General features: G+C 36.1%; 1 protein-coding gene across 2 annotated transcripts in view; it reads left to right on the top strand.

The window, feature by feature from the left end:
• Positions 1 to 2024: 2024 nt before the first annotated feature.
• The window catches only part of LOC116013600 (serine/threonine-protein kinase TOR), a 28458-nt gene continuing 8599 nt past the window's right edge, over positions 2025 to 21883 (top strand). Inside the window, exons 1-40 of one of the 2 annotated variants that reach the window (XM_031253447.1) lie at positions 2025 to 2261; positions 2375 to 2616; positions 3297 to 3635; positions 3703 to 3777; positions 4115 to 4287; positions 4374 to 4472; positions 4581 to 4740; positions 4865 to 5008; positions 5148 to 5317; positions 5405 to 5603; positions 5709 to 5903; positions 8991 to 9143; positions 9825 to 9946; positions 10124 to 10223; positions 10319 to 10414; positions 10843 to 10973; positions 12024 to 12126; positions 12206 to 12388; positions 12457 to 12549; positions 12685 to 12720; positions 13103 to 13201; positions 13307 to 13405; positions 13513 to 13675; positions 13879 to 14003; positions 14110 to 14162; positions 14911 to 15034; positions 16637 to 16822; positions 16963 to 17115; positions 17264 to 17416; positions 18737 to 18808; positions 18898 to 19032; positions 19121 to 19182; positions 19335 to 19432; positions 20377 to 20486; positions 20563 to 20736; positions 20814 to 20879; positions 21022 to 21090; positions 21187 to 21297; positions 21462 to 21602; positions 21709 to 21837. In XM_031253447.1, coding sequence (XP_031109307.1) covers positions 2500 to 2616; positions 3297 to 3635; positions 3703 to 3777; positions 4115 to 4287; positions 4374 to 4472; positions 4581 to 4740; positions 4865 to 5008; positions 5148 to 5317; positions 5405 to 5603; positions 5709 to 5903; positions 8991 to 9143; positions 9825 to 9946; positions 10124 to 10223; positions 10319 to 10414; positions 10843 to 10973; positions 12024 to 12126; positions 12206 to 12388; positions 12457 to 12549; positions 12685 to 12720; positions 13103 to 13201; positions 13307 to 13405; positions 13513 to 13675; positions 13879 to 14003; positions 14110 to 14162; positions 14911 to 15034; positions 16637 to 16822; positions 16963 to 17115; positions 17264 to 17416; positions 18737 to 18808; positions 18898 to 19032; positions 19121 to 19182; positions 19335 to 19432; positions 20377 to 20486; positions 20563 to 20736; positions 20814 to 20879; positions 21022 to 21090; positions 21187 to 21297; positions 21462 to 21602; positions 21709 to 21837 — 5010 coding nt within the window. In that variant the 5' untranslated portion in view covers positions 2025 to 2261; positions 2375 to 2499. Of the gene's footprint in view, positions 2262 to 2369; positions 2617 to 3296; positions 3636 to 3702; positions 3778 to 4114; positions 4288 to 4373; positions 4473 to 4580; positions 4741 to 4864; positions 5009 to 5147; positions 5318 to 5404; positions 5604 to 5708; positions 5904 to 8990; positions 9144 to 9824; positions 9947 to 10123; positions 10224 to 10318; positions 10415 to 10842; positions 10974 to 12023; positions 12127 to 12205; positions 12389 to 12456; positions 12550 to 12684; positions 12721 to 13102; positions 13202 to 13306; positions 13406 to 13512; positions 13676 to 13878; positions 14004 to 14109; positions 14163 to 14910; positions 15035 to 16636; positions 16823 to 16962; positions 17116 to 17263; positions 17417 to 18736; positions 18809 to 18897; positions 19033 to 19120; positions 19183 to 19334; positions 19433 to 20376; positions 20487 to 20562; positions 20737 to 20813; positions 20880 to 21021; positions 21091 to 21186; positions 21298 to 21461; positions 21603 to 21708; positions 21838 to 21883 lie in introns of both variants that reach the window. The other variant, XM_031253446.1, reaches the window with a different exon arrangement.

Here is a 21883-nt window from a genome sequence, read left to right as displayed (position 1 = left end):
CTGATCGTAGCACATTTGAGTTGACCTCCCAAGTAATTGTTGTAGCATTTCCAACTTCTGCTCGATTCTTGATCTTCATGGCCTCCAATGATCTCCGTAAAAACATGTTGAGACAAAATATTTCCAAAGTGTTTAGGACACCTACATATAATTAATATTATATTATAATATATTGGTGGGGGACATGTTCCCCATCTTATATATTATATATATATATTATATATGTGTAAGGTATGGTAGCAGCCGAAAGGCTACTACCTATCTTTCTTTCTTTTTTTTTTTTTTTTAATAATGTTATAACACATATATAACATAATATTATATGAAAAGCTGGATGGATAATGATGGTGAAATCTGGTGGTGATGGCCAGTATTTCGTAGTATTTCCCTTGATTTCTTCCTTGGTCTGCGGTTCACAACCCATCACCACTGACAACCACTTTACACTTTTCTTCTTCTTCTTTTTATTTTTGTCTCTTTCCATTGTTTTTCTTTCCTCGAGACCTGCAACCACCATAATGGAAGGTCAGTGAATAAACTGGAGGGTAAAACCATGCAGCACTGGAGCAGTTGATGAAGAAAGTCAGGCGATCGGTATGAACGCCGACCCGCCGTTGTCTCTCCACTCTCTAGTCCTTGAACTCACTACCCTTTGACACCTCCGCCACTAACGACGACCGGGTGCACAACGTGGCTGGGATGGAGCTAGCTGGAAAACGTTAGGCAATTTTATGGCCATCCGAAAAGAAAAGGTGGAGCTGGAGCCGTAGGCCGTAGCTGGTGGTGTGGCGACATGGTGGAGCACTTATTCAGCAATGGCAGCAGCGGAGGTAAAGGTCGTGGCGGCGGTTTCGGCTGGAGGTTGTTGGCGATAGCGGTGGTTGAGCTCTGGCGGTGGTTGGCGACTCTTTCAAAAAGCAAATGAAGGCTTTGGAATCCCGGACCTCGCCTGCAATCCTTGAAGCTACTTTTGGGTGTCTGTTTCTGGTGCATTTGTCTGGATGGTGATTACCTCTGGCGACATCTATTTAGTTTGGACACCGACAGTCATAAGACAGCATGGCGACGCGGCAGCCTGCAGCGGCGACGGCGGTCGTGGTGGTCCGAGGACGGCTTGGTATCGGAACTGATGATGGTGGTGCGGCGGTTGATGGTGGCAGTGCATATGATGTTGCTTCTTCTTCTTCTTTCTTCGCGCATGTATTCTGCCTCATTTTGAGGGTTTTCGACGCGTCGACTGCTACTTTCGATGCGTCGAAAGTCCGGAAAAACGGATCAAAATAGTGCATGGTGTTGTGTGCTTGTTGCTGTCGATGATGATGGTGAGCAGGATGGTGAGTATTATCCTGTTGATTAGAGGAACACGGCATTTCGTCGCATTCCCCACGGACGGCGCCAATGATGGTTTAAATGTAAACGGGGTACGGATTTATACCATGTGTGTTTGATTGTGTATTTTTAGTGTATAGCGTGTGTATACATGAATGTAAGAAGAAAGGGAAAGGAAGCCATGGCTTCCTTCCGAGAAGGGGCGAAAGGATGAATGGATTCAGTCTGCCATTACAACGGGGGTCAGGTCCTTTATATAGGAATAGGACCTGACCCTTCAGGAATATAATATTCCCCAAAGGTCACTTGCCCCTTAACAAATTCTAAGGGACACCCGACTTTTTAGGGGTACAATAATACATGGACTATACATTATATTTCTACCGTAGTCCCTGGGGGTATTTACCCATCACCAGAATATAACCAAACACTGAAAATGAAATCATTTTCCGAAAAATGACTCATTTTTCAGAAGTCATTTTCCTGCTTTTCAAACACACCCTTAATATATGAATGTTTGTTAAAAAAAGAAATAAAATATGACATATTTTTATTTATGAATTAAACGCAGGACAACACATGACGTGAATATTTAGTCCAAAAATCCATAAAGTTGTAACTAATTCCTGTAATTCTAAAAATACACAAAAAGCCCCAAAAATATTTATATACTAATTCTCAGCAAATGAAACAAGCATTCGGTACCGCACTGAGTCCGCAGTCACTTCCCCTCATCTCTCTTTCTTTCTCAATATCTCCGGACACAGCTTTCTCTTCTTCTTCTTCTTCTTCTTCTTCATTTAACCGTTGCTAATTCAGTTGCCCTAATTCTTTCCTTTCAAACTCAATCCGTATCCCAGAAGGGCTAACAATTGGAAGTTGGAACATACCAACTGGGAATCCTATCTCGAACAGCTGGCAAGACTAACAAGGTACACCGCATTCCTAATTTCCAATGGCTGTATGCAGAGTGAGACTGTTATGAGCTTTTGGTGTAATTTTTAATTTATTTTCTTTCTTTAAAATTTCTTTTGTTGAAGACTAGGGCTAGAGTATCGATTTCTCATACAGCGGAAAACAAATAATTCTTCGAATCAAGACTAGCCTGGCGGGTTATGGATTTTTGTAGTTCGGTCTGTGTGTAAAGGAGATGTAGAATAGTGTGACAGTATGAGTATGGCGGCCGCCGCACAGTCGATCCGTCATCCGGTTGCCGCCACTGGCGCCGGCAGTCTCGATGCTCTCTACAAAGTACTCTCCGACCTCTGCACCAGAGGGAACCCCAAGGTAAAATTGCGCTTGCTTCTATTACAAAATATTTATGTACATTTGCTTTATTATTATTTTTGTAGCAAATGAAGCCTGCTAAATTTGAAGGAAAAGGTCACCAAAGGAGATAAATGAATTCTTTGTACTTGTGTTTTCTGTATGTTACTTCTAAATGCGGAAAGTTTTATGGGTAGACACAGTCTCTTCCCACATGTGATTATTAATTACTTTCCCCTCTTTGGAAGCAGAATTAATTTGGAGTTTTGAAGGGCTATTCTTATCTGTTTTCCCTGTGTAATTACCTTTTTTAGCTATAAAAAGATACATTTAGTTTTTACTGTTCTGCATACCTGAAAGATCTTATGCTTTAAAATGGACTTGGCCATTATGCCATTCTTCTATCCGTTTTCCCTGTGTAATTATCTTTTTTAGCTATAAAAAGATACACTTAGTTTTTACTGTTCTGCATGCCTGAAAGATCTTATGCTGGTTTTGTAGTTTAAAATGGACTTGGTCATTATGCAATTCTTCTTCTTCTTCTTCTTCTTCTTCTTCTTCTAATTTTACAAAATTAACCATTTGACTAATTTTATTTTTATTTTTATTTTGTTTATATATTTTTTAAGTTCTGTTAAATTGTGAGTGCTGTTGTACTGCTAAATTAGTCCGGCAATGTATCTGATATATTTTGTACACAGGATGGCGCTGCACTCGCTTTGAGGCGGCTTGTGGAGGAAGAATCTCGTGATCTTACTGGAGAGGCTTTTTCACGCTTTATGGACCATCTCTATGAGCGAATTACTAATCTTCTTGAGAGTAATGAAGTTGCTGAAAATTTGGGAGCATTAAGGGCTATTGATGAGCTAATAGATGTCACTATTGGTGAAAATGCATCAAAAGTAGCAAAATTTTCTAATTATATGCGAACTGTATTTGAAGTAAAGCGTGATCCTGAAATCCTGGTCCTTGCTAGTCAAGTTTTGGGACACCTAGCTAGAGCTGGTGGGGCAATGACAGCAGATGAAGTGGAATGCCAGGTGTGTTCAGTTATTTTCTTATTGTTATTATTTGGGATTTTAAGATCTCATTCTTTTGGCATTTCAGGTAAAAAACGCTCTTCAGTGGCTTAGTGGTGACAGGGTCGAATATCGGCGATTTGCTGCTGTTTTAATATTAAAAGTAAGAATAATTTATTTTAACATTTAATATGTACATATTCTGCTGAAGCTTGGTTTTCTGTTCTACTAGCTTCTAAATCATTTCTCTTGTGATATGAAACGGTTTGTTTGAATTCATGTCCAGAATGCAGTTTAGTCTCTCTGATGATATGGCACTTGTCTGTACTGGATGTATCATGTCTGTTTTGGTGACTGCTTGCATCTTATATTTCAAACCTCTGAGGCATTTTGCTGCACTTAATTTGGCAGTCAAGTAGCTCTTTGGAGTATTTCACACATATATGAGTAGTTGTTCTTGCACAGGATTTTCCTGAAAAAAATATTCATCTTTACTGTAGGAAATGGCTGAAAATGCTTCAACTGTATTTAATGTTCATGTACCTGAGTTTGTGGATGCTATTTGGGTTGCACTGAGAGATCCAACACTTGCTGTTCGAGAGCGAGCTGTTGAAGCATTGCGTGCTTGCCTACGTGTTATTGAAAAGCGCGAGACTCGCTGGCGTGTCCAATGGTTAGTAGTGATTTTGTGTGTGGGTGTGTTACGTAATAAGATATTGACATGCTAAGTATTTGCCTTCTTATTCATGCTCTCTAAAGGTACTACCGTATGTTTGAGGCCACCCAAGATGGATTGGGGAGAAATGCTCCCATTCATAGTATTCATGGCTCTCTGCTGGCAGTTGGAGAGCTGTTGAGGTTAGGATATTTCATAATTTGAGTTTAGTTCAGTGTTAGGAATTTCCTACTACATTGAGGTCTTGTCATGGTTGTTCTATGGCAATGTAACATTACATCAAATTGCAGGAACACCGGAGAATTCATGATGTCAAGATACAGAGAAGTTGCCGAAATAGTCCTTAGATACCTGGAGCACCGAGATCGCCTTGTTCGACTCAGCATTACTTCTCTGCTGCCTCGAATTGCCCATTTCCTACGAGATCGTTTTGTGACAAATTATCTAACAGTTTGCACCTTTCCATTCGCTTTCGTCTAATGATTTCTGTTTCTGATTCTCTAGAAGAGTGTTGATGAGGAAGATTTTTCATCTCCAACACTAACTGAAATTCTTTTGAATTTTGGTTGTGCAGATATGCATGAATCACATACTTCATGTCCTCAAAATACCTGCAGAACGGGCCAGTGGATTCATAGCTCTTGGAGAGATGGCTGGTGCTCTAGATGGAGAACTCATTAATTATTTGCCGACAATAACATCGCACCTACGCGATGCGGTATGTAATGCACACATGTGTGTTATTTTCTTATCCCTTGATTGGTTATCTCTCTCTACTTTTTTCATTTTCTTTCCTTCTCACTCATGTGATGTGGCATGAAGTTACTTCTTTTTTAATGGATCTTTATTATCTTTAGATTGCTCCTCGTAGAGGTAGGCCCTCAGTTGAAGCACTAGCTTGTGTTGGAAATATTGCAAAAGCAATGGGGCCTGCAATGGAGCCTCATGTCCATAGTCTCTTGGATGCTATGTTCTCTTCTGGTCTTTCGCTTACATTGGTGGAAGCCCTGGATCAAATAAGTATAAGGTATTTTAGCAAATCAATGCATTTGCAAACTTCTCATTCTTTTGTACTCTCACTCAAGGGGTTTGTATTATGCATTATCTTTCTCAGCATCCCAACTTTGTTGCCTACAATTCAAGATCGGTTGCTGGAATGCATTTCAACAATCCTTTCAAGATCCCATCAGTCACGATCTTCTGTCACCTCAAGTAGGGGGCATATTGCAAATGCCACTCAACAAGTACCAGAGCTTAGTGGTTCAGCTCTTGTTCAACTTGCTTTGCAAACTCTTGCTAGGTTCAATTTCAAGGTTTGTCCACTTGTGTCTATGTGTATGATTTTTAATTTTTTTAAAATTTTTTTATTTATTATCTTTAATATTTTTTTTATCTAATAATGAGTTCCTTTATTTTAGGGTCATGATCTTCTTGAATTTGCAAAGGAATCTGTTGTGTTATATTTGGAAGATGAGGATGGAGGAACAAGGAAAGATGCTGCCTTGTGCTGCTGTAAACTGGTTTCAAATTCTTTTTCTGGGATCTCTTGTACACAGTTCAGCTCTAGCAGGATTAACCGTACTGGTGGGAGGCGGCGCCGTCTTGTTGAGGAGGTTTTGCTTCTAGTTACTTTTCTTCATTTTCCTAATGAGTTTGATCTTGAAAGTGATAGACTAGGTTGCATATGCACAAGTATGGCATCCAGTCAAAAAGGATAACACACTGTCACTGGCTCACTGCCTCAGTTATGGTTATTGTTGGACACAAATAAAAAGTATAATATGTCACACATACACACTTTGCTAAAATTTATCCTCTTAATGCATATACATGCCACGATCTAATTTTCATAACGTCATAACAACACACACACACACGTCATATGAGAACCACTCCCTAGGTGAGAACCTGTGGACAAATCTAAAACATCGATCTACAAGATCTTATGGATAAGAAATCAAGTAAAAAGGGAGCGGGGTCATTTTCATAAATATTACAAATTTTTAAACTTTGTAATATTTATGAAAACGACCCCATCCTTTTTTTTTTTCAATTTTTTTCTTTATTTTCAACCGTTAGATCTACTAGATCAATGGTTTGGATTTGTTCATAGGTTCTCACATGAGATATGGTTCTAATGGGAGCTGGACCCTATATATATATATATAAGAGGCACACTCACACGAGAACATGTTCCCGGGAGAAAACTAAGAACCAATATCAGTCGTCAATCTAGAATAACGGATCTAATGCAATTTGAGAAAAAAAGTGCGATGACATTCTGATAATTTTCTCCAACTTCAAGAGTGCAATTTATAACAGTATAGCGTGCATTTCTAGATAAATCCTAAAAATTAAACCAAAAAACTAAATCATAAATACTAACCCCTAAATCAAACTAAGAAGCAAAATAGTAAACCAAATTGAAAAAGCTAGACCATTAACTTTAAAAGATGAGCCCTAACTCCCTAAGTGCACTGCCCTTTCAAACTTGCTAAAATGCACAATATAGTGTTGCAAAGTGCACATATAGTGTTGGAAAGTGCATTTATAAAGTTAGAGAAAATTACCAAAATGACACGGCTACTTTTTTCCCTTATGCTCTAGAACCGTTAGATATCGCCAAATGGATGATTGAGATTGGTTTTTAGTTTTCTGGGAACAATTTCTCATATGATCATTTTCCTCTCTCTCTCTCTCTCTCTCTCTCTATATATATATATATATATATATATATATATTTCAATCCACTAACTAATCTACTGTTAATTAAGTCCTAACTTGTCACCAGAAGTCCAGAACATAACTAATAATAAACAAAATTCAACCGTTAAATAGAAAATTAATATATCTTGTGAAATTTAAAGTTTATTTCAATTTATTTAATTATTTAATTTGACACATACTATGAGTATGAAGAAACGTATTCAATTAAAAAAGGAAATTATCTACGCAATCTCTTTTTCATGTCTAGAGGAATCAGACACTACATATTTAATGTATTTGAAATTGTGCATTATAAGTTGAAGTGCCTGAGGTTTCATATTAATTTTTAATTATTTTATCATCTTGAAGTTTGACATGGACAGAAGTTGTCCAACTCTTGTGTATGATGTGGGTACTGTGACTTTCTGGAAATGATAGATATGCATGTTATAAATATAGATTATCTGTTTATTTGGTAATTGAAAACTTCCTTTCCTTCCATTTGTACTGTTGAATACAATATCTGCATAATCTTAGCAAGATATACCTATCCAAGAAAAAAAACTAGTGTTCACACTGGTCGATGTTTTGGCAAACTTAACATTATAGATAACTATAAGGATGCTGAGGAATGTGTTTGCAGCTGAGTGAACTTTGTTGGGTTTTAAAAAGTAGAAAACATGTTGCTGCTTTCAAAATGATGATGCATCAGTTTAGAGATGAAACTCCCTACAGCCTGGAAATTCTTTTGGCTATAGTTAAATAAGATGATGCAGGCCAACTATGGCACTATGTAGTGGACCCGAATGACAGGGGAATCACTTTAAGAATCTTACAAATTCAATGAGAAAAGTTAACTAAAGACTCGTTATGAACCCTGTAAGAATCCATAGGGTGCTTTCACCAAGAGTCACCAAACATTTTCAATCCAACACTAGTTTAGGTTTCCATGAGAATCAAGATTTTAGAGTTCTTGAAAACTCTTGAAAAATCTCAGACACAGGTACAGAAAGAATAGCAACAGCTAAATTGTATTCATCATAAAAATCTCTGAATTTACATGTGCAAATAGGAGTGTTTATAGGCATCCCTCAAGCTAACCCTAATCTTGGTAGGATTAACTCATACTTACTAACTAAATTATTTGCTTGTTAAGTATTCTAACTAGTTGGATAAGTAACTCTAAATAAAAAAAATTCAATTGTAACAATAAAACAACAGATTATTCTCCATGCCATAGATTAAATATCCCACATCAATGGCTTTAATTTGGTCCATGTACTGGTTATTATTGCCACTTGGTAATTCCCACCAAATTAGAATACTCTTTGTGAAAGTAGAAAAGAAAGTGTATTGTCCTTCCTATGTGTCAAAAATGCTACAAGAGGTCCAATTTTTACACACGAGGCACACACAAGTTGGGCTAAGCCTGCTACTACAATCTAGGAGTAACATCCAACACTCTTCATGCCACAAAGAGTGCAATTTCCTTCACCAAATTGGGGTTTGATGTCATCCGACCATACAATTGGGCTTGAATAATATGATTTCACATGCCACAATGCTGATTTACGTCCAATTCGCTGTAATGAGCTCCCCATGTGAATTGGGTCATCTTCCCAAATCAGAATATGCTTGGTCCAAAGTCAGATTGTTCCAAGGGCCAAATTACATCCCTCTTGGTTCCTTGCATGGTGTTAATTCTTGGGCTTCTAGCATCTTCTTGGGATTATTATTGGTTATTTGACTCACTTCACAAGAGCACATTTATAATGGGATAAATCTAAGAAACCTTTTAATAAAACAATATTGATACATGTAAAAAAGTATTGATGCTAAGTTTTTCTTTATCTCTGCATTTTTGGAGTCCAATTGTGGCATATTTACCCTGACATGATGTTTTATTTCTATTTATATATATATATATATATATATTTTTTTTTTTTTGTACACTTGAGTCTGTTTGTCATGTCATAAGGCTGCTGTGGGTGCAGATTGTGGAAAAACTGCTTATTGCAGCTGTGGCTGATGCAGATGTCACTGTTCGTCATTCTATTTTTTCTTCTCTTTATGGAAATGGAGGATTTGATGATTATCTGGCTCAGGCTGATAGTTTGACTGCTATATTTGCTGCTCTGAATGATGAGGTACTATCCATTTTCATTTAAAATGAGATATTGTTCATGTAGTCTTGAATTTCATGCGTGGAAACTGCACCTCTTCAGTTACTGGTATCTCTGACTTCTCAAGCCCATGACAAAATACCAATTGCTCCTGCCCCGAATGGAAAACATTTTCTGAACTTGTATGGTCTTTTAGGTTCTTTAAGTGAATTATTTATGAAAAATTATACATTTTGTTTATTTTAATTGTTTTTGGATTTTACTTTTGCCTTCCCACTGATCAAAAACTTCATTTTAAACACCTTTTAGTAATCCTATGCTGGATTGTTTGGTGTGGCATGTTTCCCTGATGGGTGTAATGCTGTTCTCTTCTCTTTGACACAACAAAGGGGTCTAGGAATTGTGTGTAGGTTTATATGAAGCTATTGTTGTTATAATGGACATATATATGCTTGCCAAGAGTATGTTTTGAATTTGAGCTTAAGAGTTGGTCTGGCTTTTCTTTATTTTATTTGAGTGGTTTAGGATTTAATTGCTAGACATGTTTGAAAACTGAACTGATTGAACCTGCACAAATATGTTAAATATGAAGGTTCATAAATATGGTTGTTATGCTAAGTGATCCGTAAGAGGTTTAGAGGTTGTGTTGGAGTGAATTTTTGCTCCCATGTAGTCTTTACCTTTCTTTGCCTTTACTTTGGCCAGGATTTTGAAGTAAGGGAGTATGCAATTTTTCTTGTTGGGAGGTTATCTGAAAAGAATCCAGCTTATGTTCTCCCAGCACTTCGTCGCCATCTTATTCAATTGTTAACATACCTAGAACAAAGGTATTGCTATACTATCTTAGATAATAGGACATTCGGTAGTCTAGGACAATCTTAAAATTAAATTATATAATATTTATTATATTAATATGACATCTGGTAGTCTGGTAAGAATATGGTTTAGTTGTTTTGATCCATTTGAAGCTTCTTATAATGGTCTTTCTTACACTATATTAACAGTGCTGATAACAAATGTAAAGAAGAGAGCGCAAAGTTATTGGGTTGCTTAATCCGCAGTTGTGAGCGACTGGTCCTGCCATATATTGCTCCTATACACAAGGTTGAATATTCATGTTAATAAGTAACTGTAAAAATTATACATTAACTATTTTACTGCTATTTTATATTTGACTTGTATAATTCCCTGTTTTCCAGGCACTTGTGGCAAAACTCCGTGAAGGAACTGGTGTCAATGCAAATAATGGTATTATTAGTGGTGTTCTGGTAACTGTTGGGGATCTTTCGAGAGTGGTAGGTAGATCTTTAATACATAGTAGTAAACTACCTTTGACGTCAGATATCTCTGCTTGGTACCTGGGCTGAAAATTTTATTGCTAGTGGTGAACATGCTATTCTTTCTATCATTTATACTATAAAGTTATATACTTTGGATTTGAAATAAGTTTAATTTTGAAGTTTTGGTAGGTGCGCCTACATTGCTTTTGCAATTTAAAGCTTCTTTGGTTTTATGATTAAATTTTAGTATTGTAATTTATTATTAGTTATTTAGTTATGCCATATATTTGATATTCTCAAAGTATCATATTTTTTTCGTGATAAATGGGAGCTGTTTGCAGTTTGATTGTGATAAACTATTCTTCACATAGGTTATCTAGCTATTGTTGTTTTCTCTGTTTTTCTTCCTCATCTCTTCCCCCCTCTTATCTATCTATCTTTAGGGTGGCTTTGCCATGAGACAATATATTCCTGAGCTTATGCCACTAATCGTTGATGCTTTACTGGATGGTGCTGCTGCTACTAAACGTGAAGTCGCTGTTGCCACACTTGGTCAAGTTGTACAAAGCACAGGGTATGATCTTTCTTTACATGGCTATTCTTTTTATGCTGTTTCAAGCTTGTTGTTCTGACTTCTCATCTTTGAGTTGGTGCTGGTAAATATTTTTTAATTTGGTTTTGCTTGAATTCTTTACTTCTCAAATTTATTTGCAGTTTTCTAGCTAGATTTTACATTTTAAGGTTGTCAATTACCTTAATTTGATTTTTCTAGGCTTCTTTACTTTATTGGTTCAGTAACCATCCAATTAAGGTGACTGTTAATAGTAGATTTATTGAGAGGAAGCAGAATAAAGGTGGCAACCAGATAGTAAAAGGATGAATGACAATCTATCAAAAAAAGGAGGAATGAGGACAGTAAGTAAATGCTATTTGTAAAATGAAGGGCCCTGAAAGTGATGCCAATTAAGAAATGAGAAAAAATGGGACAAACTGTAGAGAAGCAGGGAAACTGGTGGAGTTTTGAATAGGTTGACATTGTATTTTAGAGGGTGGATTAGGTTAGGCCAGTAGGGGGTTTTGTAAATGATCAAAATTTGTGTCTTGTACCATTGCAGATTAGGTTTGTTGTACATTGGATTTTGAGATTTTTTGTGTGAAGTTGGTAGAGGAGAAACACTTGAAAATAGAAATTGTTTAGGATAGAACTGAATACATAGATTGTGTCTGACCAGTAAAAAAAGGAAGCAATTAAAGTTGACATGTCTTGCATAACAGTGGTGATTTTAGTACTTGGCATGCCATATATATATATATATATAAGGTCAGATATTTGAGGATCATTCAAAGAATTGAAACAGCTGGGTTAAAGGGAAGAGTGCTTCTGGAGTCTGTAATTATATGCAACTAGTACATCTGCCAAGGGTTGGAAGGAAATTTTGTCACAGTTAAAGGATTTGCTCTCTTATTTGGTTGGGATCAAAAGGGAATGTATTAATAGGATGGATGATATTAAAATGATAGATGGTCTATGGTAATTAGTTCAATGTTTATTGTAAATATGCAATTGTTCAACTTTAGAGAATTTCTGCGAATATCTGATTGAAATTTCATGGATGATTTACAGTTATGTTATAGCTCCATACAATGAGTATCCACTATTGCTTGGTTTACTCTTAAAACTGCTTAATGGTGAGCTAGCATGGTCTACTAGACGTGAAGTTTTAAAGGTAGCCTCTGGACTTCCTTCAATATGTGTATTGTTTTTGTGAAATTTTTATGTTTATAAGTGTTTGTTGTGCATGTTAGGTGCTTGGTATAATGGGTGCTTTAGATCCCCATGTGCACAAACGGAATCAGCAAAGCTTGCCTGGATCACACGGTGAAGTTACCCGCACTACTAATGATACTGGTCCACATATTCGCTCAATGGATGAATTGCCTATGGATCTTTGGCCATCTTTTGCAACATCAGAAGATTATTACTCTACGGTACTGCTTTAACTGAAAGCTCATCGGTTTTGTTCTTTACATATTTTAACAGGCATCTACTGCTACAGGTTGCCATCAATTCTCTTATGCGGATTCTTAGGGATCCTTCTTTGTCCAGTTACCACCAAAAAGTGGTTGGATCTCTTATGTTCATTTTCAAGGTTTGTTCTGATGGAATACTCCTCTAATCTTTCTTTCCTTTTATATTTATTTATCTATACTGTTTTTCCCATTGCCATTCTTACACTGAAACTCTTCTTCTTCTTCGTTTTTCTCCCTAATTTCTGCATGGTTAGTCAATGGGCCTTGGCTGTGTGCCTTATTTGCAAAAGGTTAGTGATTTCAACTCTAGTTGTGGGGGTTTTTTTTTTTTAAAAAAAAAAAAAAAAAAAAATTAATTATTTTAATTGAATTCGTGATTGTCTTGATCCTTCTCTACACTCTACTTGAATGCAATTATTATCATCTAAATTTGCTAGGCCTTCTTGTTATCCATATGACAATAAAAAATAAAAAAAAGGAAAAAGTAGGGATTCTACAAGAAAAATGATGTAAATCATCTTAAAAATTCTCAATGACATGATATTTATTGCTGTTTCTGGAGATGGTTAAATCATCTTACAAATTCTTAATAACGCCTTGCTGGATTTGCTGTTTGTGAGATGCTGAACTTTTCCTTATCTACGAATCCTAAACTTGTCATTTCATCTGTAGGTTTTGCCTGATCTCTTTCATATTGTTCGTGCATGTGAAGATGGTCTAAAGGAGTTTATAACGTGGAAGCTTGGAACTCTGGTATCAATTGTTCGCCAGGTGATTTTGCACACAACAATTCATGTTTATTTGTTTGTTTGTTTTTTTTGTTTTTTTTTTTTTTTGCTGTCATTGAGATTATTTTTATGATTTCTGTCTTTGTAGCATGTCCGTAAATATCTTCCAGAGATGCTTTCTCTGATTTCAGAATTATGGTTATCCTTTTGCTCACCAGCAGCTAGTCGACCCGTTCATATTTCTGCGGTATATATGATTGAATTATACATGCTGAAATTAGTTATTATTTTGTATGGGGTAATGTTGAGTATTCTTTCAAGGATTTTTGCTAATGTTGTTTTAATTTTTTTAAGATACTGCATCTGGTGGAGCAACTTTGTTTGGCACTGAATGATGAATTCAGGAAGTTTCTTCCAGAAATACTTCCCTCTTGTATTCAGTTTCTTAGTGATGCTGAGCGGTTTAATGAGTATGAATATATTCCCAATATTCTCCACACTCTTGAAGTTTTTGGTGGTTAGTGTCCCTTGCTTTTTGTTAGTATCTCTATTAAAGGGTCTATTTCATTAATATAGTGAATGTGCATGTGGTTATATATGTTTGCGCTGTTGTAGACTGTAGTGCAATAAATATCACAATGAGGGCATGCCCATGTATGTGGTTTGCATATATGCTTTTTGTATGAAATCTTGTCATGGATATTATCATATTAACTGCAGGTACACTGGATGAGCATATGCATCTACTTCTTCCTGCTCTCATTCGTTTGTTTAAAGTGGATGCTTCAGTAGAAGTAAGGCGTGGTGCTATCAAAACTCTAATGAGATTGATACCTCGTGTACAGGTGGGATCTTAGTTGAGCTGAATTGAATTTATTTTAGTTTTGACTCTATTTACGTCAGATCCCATTTCTTCATATATTTATGTGTATATATATATATATTCACCAGGTCATTGGTCACATATCTGCGCTTGTGCATCACTTGAAGCTTGTCCTGGATGGGTCTGATTCCATTTCTTTCTCTTGATTTCATTTTCTGTTTGTGAATTCTCTATTCCTTTATATAAAAAATTGAGATCAAGAAGTAAAACTGAAAAATTGTCCATTGTACTTTACATGCAATGGCTAGTTTGGAAGTATAGGCAATTTATTGATTGCCATTGGTATTATATACTCTTTGGGACCTGAGAGGCTGAGATAAATATCAACGTTGTCTATAACCTTTATTGATTGAGCATGACTGTATAACCTTTATCCTGCTAGCTGTTTTCCAGGAAATCTTAAGAAGGCTCTGACCTGAAAAGTAAATTAAAAAAAAAGAATGCTTTTTATACAACTACTAGGTTTTGGACTACATTTCATGTTTTTACCTCCATTGCATGTTGTTGCAAAGTGTTTAAGAGGAATACCTTTGAACTTAGTTGCTCTCTCTCTGTCTCACAGTCTTTAGAAGAGGATTCCCAATGCTATAAATACAAGCTAGTAGGCATAAGATATGGAAACAAGTTTCCATATAACTCCCACTTAAAACCCTAGGCTCCAAGATTCCTAATATGTAAGATTCCAAATATGCAGGATTCTATATATGAGAAATATTCTATAACACATGTAAAGTGAGAGTCAAGGAAAAGGAAACATTTAAATATTTAATGACAAAATGACTGGGATTTTTAGTTGTCTTTTTTCTTCAGGCAATCTTTCTCCAAGCCACTAATGGTCAGTACTCTGATGCTAACTACCTTATTTTCAGCAACAAAGAAGAACTTAGAAGAGATGCTGTTGATGCACTTTGTTGTCTTGCCCATGCTCTTGGAGAGGACTTTACTATTTTCATTCCATCCATTCACAAGCTTTTGGTGAAACATCGTCTGCAGGTATCCAGTTTTCTTGATTTACTTATATCCTCATCATCTTAAAATTACATGAGATTATATGTACTGTAATTGTAATTTTCACTTTTCATGCTCATCCACATAACATAATAATTAACCAAATTTTATTATAATAGTCTTTTTTTTTGAGGAATTTTTTATTATAATAGTTAATACTATGAATTACGTAACTATTCCCTCAGTACAAAAATCATAGTTTATTTATCTCAAAACAGTATTAGTGAGATTAAGCCAACCTTTAATTTTAAGAGCACTAGCCACAGCTCTGACTGACAAAGGGAGATTATTCTACTTTTGAGGCAATGTAGAGTGGATTATATTGGGACTTAATTATGTATAAGTAGTTTACTAGTAATACAGTGATGAGATATGAGTGAACTTACCAGGATAAAAAAGTCATACCAAAACTAGCAGTTCACTGTATTGTTTAGAAAACCAAAGTTGAAGTTTTGAAGTAAATAAATTAAACTAAGACAAGGGAACAACAAGGGGAATGGCGATAGGGTTATATTTAACCATTTGAGATCCTATAATTGCTTACTCTATAATCGAGTGAACAGCGACCTTGCTATGGACTAATGACTGGACCCCCTAGAGTATATAATATCCACTGTCAATCTATCATGGTATAATGTCTAACATCTTCCAACACATATCCTTGGTCTAAAGTCTCATTGAGCTACCTTTCTGTCCTCCAACACAGCCCTTTCAATCATTCAAATAGTGGTTAGTTATTTACATTCAATTAAAGCCTAAGCCAATACTTTAGTCTTTAGCCAATTATGATCAACCTGACCAGATAGATGGAAACATAGAATATTCAAATAGCTTCATCCATTAAACATACTTCGAAGTTCAAACATCAAGTGTCAATTTAAAGTAGTTCAATAATGGAAAGAAACTTAGTTTTTGCTTTTCATCCCCATTGACTAGCCAGAATAATAAATTCTGTCAAGACAACGCCAAAACCTTGCTGTAGACCATGTACCCAATGCTGCTGCGTACAGCTCTCACAAGCACAGTGACACACACCTCCACAGCTCCACTCCACCAAAGTCTTAACCTGTTCACCTTGGCCGTGTTTCAACTTGATCCTTTAAAAGAAAAATCCTAACTTTATCTACATAGAGAGATCTAAGAGCTCCCTTGTGGCCCCCTTTTCTTCTCTTTCAGATACCTATTTGCTTTATGTATGAGATAAAGATGTAGTGTAGCTTATCCATCAAATGGGCAATGTGCTTTGGGCTGTAAAGATGGCTGAACCTTTGGCTTCAATTTCTAATTTTGCCCGAATATTGTGAAAACACCTATGAATATCATAGTTTAATTTTAAGCCTCTGGAAAAATTAAGAACGTTGTAAAATCATATCTAATCAAGCCCAAATGCCCAATTAATATAAATTATACCTTCTGTATAAAACTATTGCATGTGTTAATTAAGGGTGTCCCTTATCAATTGCGAGAATGCTTAAGCTTAATATGCATTTGGGATATCCTAAAGTAACATAATTTTGAATCTGTTGAAGTGTATCTCAAGTTGAAAGATTAGAGAGAGAGATAAGTTTGCAATGTTTTCTTCTACAGCATAAGGAGTTCGAAGAAATAGAAGGACGCTTGAAAAGACGGGAGCCATTGATCCTAGGGAGCACAGCTTCTCAAAAATTAAGTCGGCGGCTACCTGTTGAGGTCATCAGTGATCCTTTGAGTGATGGGGAATCAGATCATTATGAGGATGGGATGGATGTGCATAGGCAGCTTAAAAGCCACCAGGTATTTGTATTTTCCATTTGTCTATAATCTGTATGACTTAATACTTTCTGCAAACAAATCCTTTTAAGTTTCGGGGGAAACCAAAGTAGCCAAGTTTTGCCACTGGCCTGCCTTTAGAATTAGACCAACATTTCATGCAGGTCAATGATGGCCGGTTACGGACTGCTGGAGAAGCTTCTCAACGTAGTACAAAAGAGGATTGGGCAGAATGGATGAGACATTTTAGCATTGAACTTCTGAAGGAATCACCCAGTCCAGCTTTAAGAACGTGTGCAAGACTTGCTCAGCTTCAGGTATTACTGTGTTTAACTGGTACCCCAACCCCCCCCCCCCCCAGAAAAAAAAGAAAAAAAGACAAGGATTGAAAAATTGGTCAGAAGAATAAAACACCTAGGAGGAATTTGAGTAGTATGTATGCCCTCTAATGTTGAGTATTCCCAGCCTTTTGTTGGGCGGGAGTTATTTGCAGCTGGTTTTGTTAGTTGCTGGTCACAACTGAATGAAGCCAGTCAAAGACAGCTAGTACGGAGTTTAGAAATGGCATTTTCATCCCCGAATATCCCCCCTGAGATTCTTGCAACACTTCTAAACCTGGTATGTATCTGCCTGCTAAATTTGTACTGACTTTCCTCAACTTGGTTACAGGTTTTTCCTGAGACATCTGTTCAGAATAAATGAATTAAACCGTTTGTGTTTTCTTTAACATGTATTTGGAGGATTCTTCATATCTTCCAGTGACATGATTACTTCATTCATTTAAGAAGTAATGAGTTAAAAGGTATGATGGGTGGCAAGGAGCTACCAACTGTTAGTAAGGCAGAGGTTTTGTGTGTTAAGCAATACCTAGAATAATGGGAGAGAGATAAGATATTAAACTAGAGACTAGAGAGGTTTCATAATAGAATATTCTAAGAGCCTATGTATTTAGGTTCTGAGAGTCTCCTCACTTTACAACATGTGTTACTTATGTGTCTTGTCTCTCCATCTTCAGACTTAAAGTAACCTCACTGGCTCTTGAATTTATAGCATGTGGTATCTGAGGAATTGTTACAAATCTTCATTTTCTAACAATTCGAGTTTGATTACATTTTGACTATATACATGCATACAATATATGTATGTATATATGTTTGTGTGTGTATATAAAATAAAGATTCAAATCAGATTAGTTATTATGGCTTTTGCCAGTGTTTTGCAAAAGATTATTACCTGTGCAGAGATAACAACACTTTTGGATATTTAGATTCTAATTTTCCAACTGTGTTGTGAATTTTAGTGGTAATTTTAGCTTTTCCATAAGAGGTTCCCTTAGGCATCTGATACATGCTGAGAAAGTCTTATTTTATTACATAGTTTAGATATTAATAAAGTACTAAATAGTTATTTAGAAACTAATAAGTAGTTATTTAGAAATTACTAAATAGTTATTTAACTTATTATTCTTAGTCTTTGAATTAGTTTAGGTATATTAATTATTTAGAAACTACCAATTACTTATTCTTAGTTTAGGAACCTTTGTAATCAACCCTATAAAAGGGGGTGTTATTTGGAATAATAGACAAGCCAGAAATTCAATCCCAAAAAGGGTCTAAGGGAGTTTTGGGTCTCAAGCAAACCCAGTGTTATCTTCTTTTTCCTTTTCCAACTACTATTCTTTCTTTCTTTTTCCTTATGATTTCTTGCCCATGACGGGAGCACATAACATCCTAAAATGCAAAGTGAAATCTTATATTCAGCCATGCATGAATTGTTATGGGAAAGTTGCCTTTAGTTTCTTGTTTGTTGTTGACTTATTAAAGTTGGAAAATCATGTGGTTTGTGTTAACTGAGAGATAATGTCTTGTTGTACTAGCATTTCTTCCTCACTTGTCTGTCTGCCATTTAAGTTAAATGCTTTACTAAATGATATTGCAGGCAGAGTTTATGGAACATGATGAGAGACCTCTTCCTATAGATATACGCCTTCTTGGTGCTCTTGCAGAGAAGGCATGATTTTTCTCAAATTCTTGCGATGATGCATCTATTATATCTCATGTGCTTTAATGGTCATTTTCCTAACAATCTTTTTGTTTCAGTGCCGTGCATTTGCAAAGGCCCTGCACTATAAAGAAATGGAGTTTGAAGGTGCACGGTCTAATAGGCGGGATACAAATCCAGTTGCTGTAGTTGAAGCACTTATTCACATAAATAATCAATTACATCAGCATGAGGTTGTAATTTGGTGTTTTCTATTGTCCTTAGATGTTAACCCAGAACTTACTTCACAATTCTTTAACCAAGTTCTTTTGGTGTATACAGGCAGCAGTTGGAATATTAACTTATGCACAACAAAACTTGGGGGTTCAACTTAAAGAGTCCTGGTACTCTTGATGTTTTTCCAGTATTATATTTTACAGTTGTGACCAGCTGCACCTTTATTATTTACCTCCTTATGCTATAGTTTATTGAACTTTTCCATAGTTTTCTTTGGTTCATTATCTTATGCAATGTTGCTTGGACCTGCAAATGTAAGGTATGAAAAATTGCAACGCTGGGATGATGCTCTGAAAGCATACACTGCTAAGGCATCTCAAGCTTCAAGTCCTCATCTTGCTTTGGATGCTACATTAGGTTTGTCCATAATATCATGCAACTCTATCCTTCAACTGCTCAGCACTTGCTTGGTTATGGTACTTCATTGGATTTAGCCTTGCTCAATTGTTAGGAATACATTTCTAGTCTGAGTGTCGGTCATTACTGTCTGACGCTTTTTATGTTTGACCTTGTTCATAAGTATTACATTGACATCTTTTATTTCCGTTTGCTTTCAAATATGTCTCAGTTAGACAGTAGATCCACATATTCACACTTGAAATTAAATTTACTTTGAAAAATGAACTTTAACTTTTGAATTTTGAGCAGTTGGAAACTCTACATGCCAATGTCTATGTTGTGTTGTTGACAATTGTTTTTATGTTGTTGCTGCTACTTGCTAGTGTTGTCATCGGCAGTTTTTATTTTTATTTATATATTTTAATTTACAACTTTTGTTGTATCCTCAGGACCTCATCTCATATTTATAGAATAAGCTGATAACTTGAATATTTGACTCAGATGTTTGTTCACTCCTCTTTGTGAGGATTATAATTGGTGCAGACTATTTCTGTCTTTATACTCATTCACCATTGAAGAACTACAAAAGGATAGGCTTTGTATTTGAAAAAGTAATTTCAAATAGAGTACTTTGTTAATCTCCTTTGCCTTTAATGAGTCCTAAAACTCTATAGGATTGAAAATTTGCTTTGGATTTTTCTTTATGAGGTTTTCCTGAAGGTTATGTGTGTTATGTTGAGATATTACAGAAAAGGAATCATTATAAATGCATTCTTCTTTCTTGTATGAGCTGTGTGGTTTTTCTTTGCTGGACAAAAAAGATTCTGCTTATTCAATTATGTTAATTATTTAGGCTAAAATGGTTCTGGCTTCTTACACTGGCTTTGTACACTGGATGAGAGACTAGTGGTGTGGCATTTTATTAGTAATATTTTGTATTGTTTATTTGTTCCTTTTGTTAGGAAGAATGCGGTGCCTTGCTGCTTTAGCTCGCTGGGAAGAGCTTAACAATCTTTGCAAGGAATACTGGACACCAGCTGAGCCAGCTGCTCGACTAGAAATGGCGCCAATGGTTTGCATTCCACCTTAATAACTGTTTGGTATATAATATATCAGGGAATTAAGAATTTTTTTTTGTGTTTTTCCAGGCTGCCAATGCTGCTTGGAACATGGGTGAATGGGATCAAATGGCGGAATATGTTTCTCGGCTTGATGATGGCGATGAAACAAAGCTTCGGGTGTTGGGAAATACTACTGCTAGTGGTGATGGAAGTAGTAGTGGAACATTTTTTAGGGCTGTTCTACTAGTTCGCCGGGGGAAGGTATTCCTGTTACATAATGTACTTTTGTTTGTTTTGTGAGCTTGGTATTCAATCATTTATTCCACATGCTCCTCCAGTATGATGAAGCTCGAGAATATGTCGAGAGAGCAAGAAAATGTTTGGCTACGGAACTTGCTGCACTGGTTTGCATCTTTTTTCCCTATTGCTCTCTCCCAGTCTCCCCTCCTCTCTTCTCTTTTCCAACTATAAGTAGTATATTTGCCATAAATGAATAATTTTTTGATGTCTAGTAGTTTTACGATTCTCAATTTCCCTTTTGTATAGGTTCTTGAAAGTTATGAACGTGCATATAGCAATATGGTTCGTGTTCAGCAGCTCTCTGAATTAGAAGAGGTATGTTACGTCGATTTGCTCAAGCACTTTTGATAAAATTGTTGGGCTTTTGTGATCTTAAAAATGATGAAAACGACTTGTTCCCTTGTTATAAAGGTTATAGAATATTGTACACTTCCTGTTGGAAATCCTGTTTCCGAGGGAAAGAGGGCCCTTATTCGCAATATGTGGAATGAACGCATAAAAGGCACAAAAAGAAATGTTGAGGTAAAATTTCTAAACATTTCCTTTTTATGCATATAGGTACCTTTAGATGTAGATTGTTGAAGTAATTATCGTTGGCTCTTTTTGATTTAAATGTTTAGAATATAGAAATGCTTTATTTTATTCTCATTTTCTGTCCAATTTAATCTACAATGTGCAATTTGCAGGTTTGGCAAACACTTTTAGCTGTCAGGGCACTTGTTTTACCTCCAACAGAAGATTCTGAAACATGGATTAAGTTTGCCAATCTTTGCCGTAAGAGCAGCAGAATTAGTCAGGCTAGATCTACATTAGTTAAACTCTTGCAGGTAAGTGATGCCTCACTTAAATATTTTGGAAATGTTGTGCTTTCCTTTTAAATGATGTTTTTTCCTCGACTATGCATATGATTTTGTGGTTCTTCTCATCTTCCAGTTTGATCCTGAAACGTCTCCTGAAACAATGCGGTATCATGGCCCCCCTCAAGTGATGCTAGCGTACCTTAAATACCAATATTCACTTGGTGAGGATCAAAAGCGTAAGGAAGCTTTTAATAGGCTACAGGTAGTCTAGCTGTTTTCTGGGGTAGTAACTCATATAATGGGTTAGC

This window comes from Ipomoea triloba, chromosome 3, assembly GCF_003576645.1.
Source record: "Ipomoea triloba cultivar NCNSP0323 chromosome 3, ASM357664v1".
Taxonomy (NCBI): domain Eukaryota; kingdom Viridiplantae; phylum Streptophyta; class Magnoliopsida; order Solanales; family Convolvulaceae; genus Ipomoea; species Ipomoea triloba.
The sequence above is the reverse complement of the archived record's forward strand: the minus strand, read 5'-3'. Positions and strand labels throughout refer to the sequence as shown.